Below are 8,394 nucleotides of genomic sequence, written 5' to 3' on the forward strand. Positions count from 1 at the left end.
CCCCCCCCCCCCCCCCCCCCCCCCCCCCCCCCCCCCCCACTTTTTCAGTCTCCTTTCCTTCTCCTAGATGGCTTTATCCTTCAGGGATGCTCTCTGCTTCTGGTGGTTTTGGGTGCTTTGGGTAACACCCCACTGCTCCTCACTATTTATTTCCTCCTTATGGGCAGCTTCCATAACTCCTTTGCTATTTTTTTCCTCCTTACTGGAATTATAAGCTGTGAGTTGGGGCCACAGGTGACCAAGAACATGGTGACTTACATACACCCTTTGCTAGCAGTGATGCAGAACCTTCCTGAACGTAGGCCTGTTCCTTCTGAGCATGTTTCCTCCGGTGACAAACACTCATGCAGTGAGACCAGCCTAGAGAAAAGGATGGAGCAGATGTGGCCTGCTTGTGGATGACTGGATCTTGTGAGGCAATGCTATGTTGCCTGCAGAAAGGATGCTTTCTGCGTCCATCCTTCCCAAAGAGCAGGACACTTTTATGTGTTCAGACAACTTTACCTTCTGCTTGTTTCAGTGTTCATCTGCTTTCTGCTGGTCTCTAAGGGTTGGTTGTGTCATGAATGGGAAATAAATCCCACTCAGGAGAGGACAAGGCTGCCCTGTGGACCTCTGTCATGATCAGGGCCTGCTTGGGATGGTTTTGGTTTCAGAGTGATATCCAAAGGACAGGTGTTCTCTTTAAACCTGGGAATGAGTGGGTTAGTATGTCCTTACCCATTCGTTCCTGTTTTTCTCCCCACAAGTGGGCTTTACTTTGGTCTTGAACTGCTATTTGCCTCCTATTCCAAATGAGTCAGTCATCAGCACAGACTGTTAATTAATGAAGGGCATGGCCATATGTCATTGCTAAGTGATAAGTAGTGCTTCCTGGAGCACTTTCAGGGCAAAACTGCTCATCTGTGGGTCTGCTTGCACCACAACAGAATCATGAGGACTTAAACTGCTCCAGAGGGTCACATCCTGCTCAGCATCCCATGGATCCTTTTCCCAAGCCTATAGTAAATGTTTTTTTTGCTATTTTTGGTCTTGTTTCTCTTAGCTTGATCATCTTCTGCTTACCATTTTCCTCATCACTGCAGCATATTGAACTCTTTCCCTTCATTCTTACCCTCCTACTTGTCCAGTTTTTGTTTGTTTTTGTGTTTGTTTCTTCTGGGGAGCTGCTTGTTTGCCCAGTCCATCATCTACGCATACCTGTGCCAGTGACTAATTTCCTGAAGCAGCTCTTTCCAGCCAGATTCCTTCATCTTCTGCCTGGCTCTGTCCTGCTGCAGAGGCCTCTGCAAGGAACCAGAGAGGAGTGGCAGATGAGAACTGGTCAGTGGATGATGAACATAAGGCTTTGTACGTCCTGCAGCACTGGGAAGAGATGCCAGGATTTGGGTACAAGCTGGTACCAGAGCATGTAGAGATACGGTCCCTTTACAACCCAGAGAACCCTGGGCTCGTGCAGGTGAGATGTGTCTCCTTGTCCAACTTAGACATTTCTCTGGCAAGGACTTTTGGGGTGTCTGGTCCCCAGGTCCTTGGCTGGTCCCCTGTTGTCCCTTTGTCTCCTCATCATGGCACAAGTCCCATGCTCTGCCCCTTCCTGGGTGGGCAACTGGAGCTGTGTGCATGTCCAGCCCTGCTATGGAAGGAGGACTGCTGCCCTTGTGTGTTTTTTGTTCAGATCCACCCTCGGAGTTCTAGTGGAGCTCCTGGACCACTCTTCATTGATGTTGTGGTCACAGTGTTTGTGGCCAAGAATCTTCCTCTCTCCTCAGGCCACACAGCTGCTTCAATGATGATACTGTGTGGGTGGCAAGGGACCTGCTCTGCCATGGTCGGTGGTAGTGTCCTTGCCTTTCCCTGCCTCTTCCTCTGCTTTAGCCCCTGTCATTGCTCCTTTGCTCCCCTGCAAAAGCCCTGTTCTGCCCCCTTGTCTTCTTCCTGCTCTCCCAGGCCACCATCACCACAGAACAGGGCCTTGGAAGTAACATTGGTGCCTCCTGACCTGGGGACCTGGGCTGGGATCCCAGCTCCCTTTGCTGTTCAGACAACAGAAGCTGCTCCCATGCTTTGAGCTGGATGTGAGCAGTGCCTGCAGGGAGTGTGGGACAGCAGCTCCAAGAGGAGGTGTTTCCTTCTGCTGGTGCCAATGGCCATACATTGAGCCCTGTCTGGTGGCTCATCCACCACAGAGCACCTGGAGCTGGAGAGCCAAGATGCTCTGCACAGTGACTGCCCTGTGCTGCAGCCAGGCTGCTCATGGGGTTTCCAGGCTGGAAAGATGTTTGTGTTTGAAATAGACTCAGTTCAGCTGAGATGTTTTTTCTTGGCAGCAGGGTGGGGAGGTAGAGAAGGAATTTTGAGTAGTTCCATTTTTTTTCCACAACCCATTCGAAATGTCACACAAAGCTCTGAAGCGCTGGGGGTGGGGAGGAAGGAGACAAGTAGTGGCTTTCTGGTGAAGGCTTTCCTTGCAGGTCCAATCCTTTGCTCCTTGAAGGAAGGTCAGTCTTCTGAAACCTCTCTGCTCTCTTCTCTCATCAGGGCTCCTTGCACATGTGGATTGACATGTTTCCAAATGATGTCCCTGCACCACCACCAGTCAATATCAAGCCACGACTGCCTATCAGGTAGCACCCCTGGGAGCAGAGCTGGGACTAGTGAGCCCCTGTGGAGGGTTACTGTCCCCTGCTGTGCCTGCTGGGATGTGCTGCAAAGTCCCGTGCAGACCAATTGTGCTTTCTGGCATGCAGCGCTTTGCTCTGCTTCAGTTCTGGGTGTAGGATGGTGGTGTCTTGGTGCATTGGCAAGGGGCACAAGTGCTTCAGCTGCACAAGTGCTTGCGAAGGGCAGGGTTAAACTCCTTGAATGGTGGACAGAGAGGAGATGGAAATCCAGGTCTGAACTATTCACATAGCTCTTTTCTGGCTAGTGAATGGAAGTCCTCTGGGTGCCTGGAGAAGTGAAGTTGAATGAGGTGATTGGTTGTTTTCAGTGATCTAATGAGACTATTCAGATGATGGGTCTGGGTTCTTCTCAGAGGTGCATGTCAAAGGGCATGAGATAATGGACACAACTTGCAGCAAGGGAAACTCCAACTAGATATAGTTCACAATGAGAGTGAGGAAACTCTGGGACAGGGACCCAAGGAACTGGAGAAGGGCTGGGATATTCAGCCTTAGAGATATTCGTAACTCATAAGAATAAGGCCCTGAGCAATCTGATCTACTGTGAAGTTAGAGAAGGAGGTTGGAGTGGAGACTGCAGAGGTCCCTTCCTGCCCAAGCCTTTCTGTGTCCCTGTGTCTTAATGGTGCTGAGTGGGCTTGCACTACACCAGGTATTAGCTTTGCATAAGCTGCTTGTTTTGTCTGTGGGTGTTTGTCTTGCAGGGCTGTAACGCACCACATAGTAAAGGCTTTGTGCAAGGCAATGAGACTGCTGGGCTGGGCAGGGCCAGAGGAGCCTTGTCAGGGTTCCACAGGGCTAGGAGGGTTCAGGTCCTATTGCTCCACTGTTGTAGACTTGATCTGCCCCCGCAGGTACCAAGCATTGAGAGTAGGTGTCTCACCCATCCCTGTGTCCCTCCCACAGCTATGAGTTGCGTGTGATTATCTGGAACACAGACGACGTAATCCTTGATGATGTCAACCCAATAACTGGAGAGCCTTCTAGTGACATCTACGTGAAAAGGTCTGACAGGAGCCAGCAGGAGGACAGATCCTGGCTGTCCAGTTCTCTGCTCTGCCCCTCACCCCTCACTTCCTCCTCTGAACCTCTGCTCCTCCCTGCCCCTGTACTGAATGCTGTTAGCCCCAAGGGTGGTGGTCAGGTGCTGGCTGTTTGACTTCCTTTCCTGCTACCCCATGGGTAGCCCCTCCATCTTTCTACTCTGTCTTTGGGACTGAGTGATGGGTAGGAGATAACTGAGTTTCTCCTGCAGCTGGATAAAGGGACTCGACCATGACAAGCAGGAGACGGATGTTCACTTTAACTCCTTGACTGGGGAGGGCAATTTCAACTGGAGGTTCATCTTCCGCTTCAACTATCTCCCAACCGAGAAGGAAATCACCTACAAGAAGAAGGATTCTGTCTTTTCAGTGGAGGAATCAGAATTTCGTGAACCAGCTGTTCTGGTCCTCCAGGTCTGGGATTATGACAGGATTTCAGCTAATGACTTTCTAGGTATGGTATGGTCTGCTGGGAGTGGGGTGGCTGTCCCTCACCTTGCTGGGGTATTACAGCATTTTCCTGAGGGTCCAGCTCTTCAAGAAGAGACAACAGCAGTGCCAGATCAAGCTCTTCAGCTCAGCAGTAACCTGGGCTGGCTTTTAACATGTGAGTGATAGACAGAGCATGGTGCACAGCTGCCCCATGGAAACACATGTTGCTGGCATGCTTGTCCCAAGGCCTTGCTGGGACTACACTCAACAAGCACCTTGTACCTCCATGTGATGCTTTCAGTGGTGATTTGTTCAGCAGTGCTACTTGGGCACTAAAGAAAGTGTTAGAGAGCAATGGCAGTGCTTCCTGGCAAGCGCAGTCTCAGGATTGTTTAGGCAGGAAGGGGTCTGCAGTCTATTGCAAACTGTCCACTCTGAGCAGGGAGATGCAATGTAGATCAGGTTGCTCAGAGCCGTGTCTGGGGGACTTTTGACAATCTCCAAGAATGGAGATGCCAGCATCCCTCTGGGCTCCTCTTCTACGCTGCACCATTCTCATCATTCTCAAATTGTTCTATCTATCTCTAATTAGAGTTTTCCTTGCTGCAGCTTGTGCCTGTTGCCATACGTGATCTAGTTAGCTGACACCTCTCTTGTGTTGGGGGGTCCAAAAATGGACACAATACTGATACACAGTCTCACCAGAGCTGAGCAGGGGGGAATTCCCATTTCCCTTGGTTGCTGGCCAATACAGACCAGTATGTGATAAGACTTGTTTGCTGCAAGGCCTGAGTGTTGAACTGGGGCAGGAGTTCCTTCCAAGGAAGACAGTAGAAGGCCAAACAGGGGAGTGAACTGAGGCTGTTTCAGGTATAGGTCAGAGGTGAAAACCTCAGTAAGTTTTCCAGATTTTATAATTCCTTATTAAAGTCTGCAGGAACAAGGGGAGAAGAGGAGCTTGGTGTGAGAGGAGAGCAGGGTGGAACATGGTATTGTTTTCACAATAACCCACTGTACCACATGCAAGTCAAACTGGCTACATCAGACTGAGGAGACAAGACCTGTAGCTTCTGCCTCAAGAGCTGTCTCCAGCTCTTGGGCTGGTCCTTTCCTATGCTGAGCTTCATGTTCTCCACCCATAAATGTGCAATACACTGTTAGACCATTGCAGCAGCTGGGACATGCTAGTGGTGGTAGGAGCATGGCTGAGACAAGCCAACTGGTGCGTGAGATTCACCACAGGGTTTCACCACGAGCTTTTCTATTTATGGTGCCTGCAGGCTCCATCGAACTGAAGCTGCATGACATGGTGCGGGCGGCCAAGAGCTCAGAGCATTGCACCATCAAGATGGCAAAGGAGAATGCTACACCTCGCTTCTCCATCTTCCGAAACAAGCGCATGCGTGGCTGGTGGCCCTTCATCAGACTTGAAGATCAAGAAGACAAGGAGAGAGAGGAGAGGAAAGCCAAACAGAAAAGGAAGAAAAAGAAGTGGAGCAGCTCTCTCAAACAAGAAGACATTGAGTTCACAGACCCCAGTGGGAACAAGTACCTCCTGACGGTAAGGCAGGGCATTAGCAGAGGTGAGCAGCGAGCCAGTGACATGCCTTTGCCATGACATGGCTACCTGTCCTGTGTGCACATAATCTGCAGAGGCAGCAATGGCTTAGTTGCCCAGAACGTCATGTAGGATCTTGGGGACCTGTCCCATCTGCTGCAAGTCCAGTGCTTCATCTACCCAGAGGTGCCAGCTGGAGTGGTGTGCTGGGGGTGTCTTCACATCTTCTTCTGAGCTTTCTGTAGAGTAGTTCTCAGCAAGAGGAGCAATACAAGAGGCACCTGGCTCCCCATCAACCAGACAGGACAGCAGAAAATTAGGCATGTCGTAGGGGCTCTGCCAACCCTAGAGAGGCAGGTGATGAATATCCCTGAGTGGACTTGCTACTGATGGCCCTGCTAGTGGACCATTGCTTGTCCCGATGGCTGACTTGTTTTCAGTACCAGTGTGAGAGGTTGCATCCAAATTCAGATAACTGGGGAGTGCATTATAATATAGTGTCTTCCCTGCCAAATGGTTAGTTTTTGACCAGACCACAATTTCCTCCGGTTGTAAAATAAGAGACTCTGTAGCTAATGACTGGAAGGAAAAGTTAATTCCTCTCCAAGTGGCAATGGGAGAAAAATAGCCAGTCCAGGCAAGGCACATGGCTAGCAAGCTGCTTTGTGAAGCAGCATGTGCAGCTGTGGCTCAGACATGTTCCCCCTCCAGGGTAAGGTGGAAGCAGAGTTCCAGCTGCTGACCGTGGAGGAGGCTGAGAAAAGTCCTGTTGGTTTGGGCCGAAAAGAGCCCGAACCCCTGGAAAAGCCTAAGTGAGTATCTGCATTCATCACCTTTTAGAATGGTTGGCTGGTGTCAGGGGTATCTGTGGTTTTGGCAGCAGTGTGGGAAGAGGGAGAATCTGCTCATCAAGAAGTTCAGAGCAATTGAAGGACAAGGTGGTGGGATCTGCAGGACTGGGGTTGCCAGAGCTTCCCAGAGCTTGGGTGGGTCCAGCAGGACCTGTGGTAGCCACAGCTGGGCCAGGGCTGATCTCAAGAGGTTACTCAGGGCAGTACCTGTATACATCACCTGTATGAAGGGCACCTCTCATTTAATCATATTAACATACCTGTTAGCCATGGGGGTGCAGAAATCTCTTCTAGGGCTGTCCTGAGGCTCAGGAGCCAGCTCTGCTGTCAACAGTGCTTTCACAGGGACTGTAGTTATTGTAGCCCCTAGGGTAATCCTTTCTGGAAGCAGCAGGAAGAGCTGGTGGTCTGTGAGGTTGGCAGGGCACCAGTGCATAGGAGCTTATGTGCTGCTCTGTGGCTTGAGGCTCTGCTGATCTCTTCATTCATTTATGTTCCAGCCGGCCAAAAACTTCTTTCAACTGGTTTGTGAATCCTATGAAGACCTTTGTGTTCTTCATCTGGAAACGATACAAGAAGTACATAATTGTGCTGTTCCTGGTTGCTCTTCTGACTGTCTTCCTGGTTTTATTGATCTATACAATGCCTGGATACATCAGTGAGAAGATCATCAATGGATAAATGCTCTCCAGAACAGGACTATTCAAAGACAAGGTTGCAAGACTTGAGGCTAGACCAGAAAGTTTAAGGAAACCCTGCAGGTGCACAGACAAACTTCAGTGTGAGAGGCCTGGAGAAGTGGCCTCTCTATGAGGAGTCATGTTTCTTGCTAACTTCCCATGAGATGCTAAGAAACCAAGTAACCAACCTACTAAATAAGGCAAACTCCTTCAAAGACAGTTACAGCTGTGGGAAAAAAAAATGTTCTTTGTTGACACTGGGAGGGGTGGTGGTGGGAAAAGGATCACAGATGGGGCTGGCCCCACAGACATGGCAGCCGAAGTCAGCTTTTGCCATTGAGAGCCATTCTGGAAGGGATGGGGACATACAGAGCCATCTATGCCCTGGCTGGACAATACCTGGCACTTCTCAGGCCTCCTCCTGCCTGAGGAATTCAGAACACACTGTATGGGGGAAGGCAGGTCTGGTGGAGGGCCTGGTGGAGGTGAGACTTGGAAAAACTTTGAATGGGTATTGCCAGGGTGCTGCTGCTGGGTGAAGGGGAGTAGGACAATATAGTCAAGGTAACCGTGAGCTCTTGTTGTTCCAAAAGCATAGGAACAGCGAGGTCAGCTCAGGACATGGTGGCAACCCCTGGGACACAGGCTGTTTCTGGTGGTCATGCCTCACTTCCTATTTAACGGCGTTCTTTGCATATGCTGGGCTGGGTATCAGGCTTGCTTCAAATTTCATTTTGGATTTTCGTTTCCACCGGAATAGAGTAATAGAATCATATAATGATTCGGGTTGGGAGGGAATTTAAAGGTCATCCAGTTCCAATCCAATTCCAATAAAAACTCCTTGGATGCTCTCTCTGACATTGCTTGGGTTTCCAAGATGTTCCCCCCAGAGTCCCACTGTTGCAGGCAGCATTCCTGAGACACCTTTGCCCTTCCTTCCAGGTAGCACAGCACTGGGATGTCAGCACCGGGTTGTCAGCATGAATCTGCATCATGGTGTTGGGCTGATGTAAATTAAATGAGACTTGTTCTCAGCATGGTTTCATCGCCCCAGGGTTCCTGTCATCTGCACAGACGTTACTGACACAAGCTCTGGCATAATTGGATCTCAAGTCAAGGTGCTTCACCATGAGGTTTGACAGGATG

At 50.1% G+C, this 8,394-nt stretch overlaps 1 protein-coding gene across 2 annotated transcripts in view; it reads left to right on the forward strand.

The window, feature by feature from the left end:
• Window positions 1-8,394, forward strand: part of LOC118176700 (fer-1-like protein 4) — a 44,289-nt gene that overhangs the window by 32,147 nt on the left and 3,748 nt on the right. The window contains exons 39-45 of one of the 2 annotated variants that reach the window (XR_004755502.1): window positions 1,281-1,459; window positions 2,542-2,627; window positions 3,591-3,689; window positions 3,940-4,181; window positions 5,440-5,720; window positions 6,429-6,529; window positions 7,069-7,733. Coding sequence is in view for 1 of the 2 variants with exons in the window: in XM_035343837.1 (XP_035199728.1) it covers window positions 1,281-1,459; window positions 2,542-2,627; window positions 3,591-3,689; window positions 3,940-4,181; window positions 5,440-5,720; window positions 6,429-6,529; window positions 7,069-7,249 (1,169 nt within the window). In the remaining variant the exon portion in view is untranslated. Of the gene's footprint in view, window positions 1-1,280; window positions 1,460-2,541; window positions 2,628-3,590; window positions 3,690-3,939; window positions 4,182-5,439; window positions 5,721-6,428; window positions 6,530-7,068; window positions 8,324-8,394 lie in introns of those variants that run through there. The other variant, XM_035343837.1, reaches the window with a different exon arrangement.

This window comes from Oxyura jamaicensis, chromosome 20, assembly GCF_011077185.1.
Source record: "Oxyura jamaicensis isolate SHBP4307 breed ruddy duck chromosome 20, BPBGC_Ojam_1.0, whole genome shotgun sequence".
Taxonomy (NCBI): Eukaryota; Metazoa; Chordata; class Aves; order Anseriformes; family Anatidae; genus Oxyura; species Oxyura jamaicensis.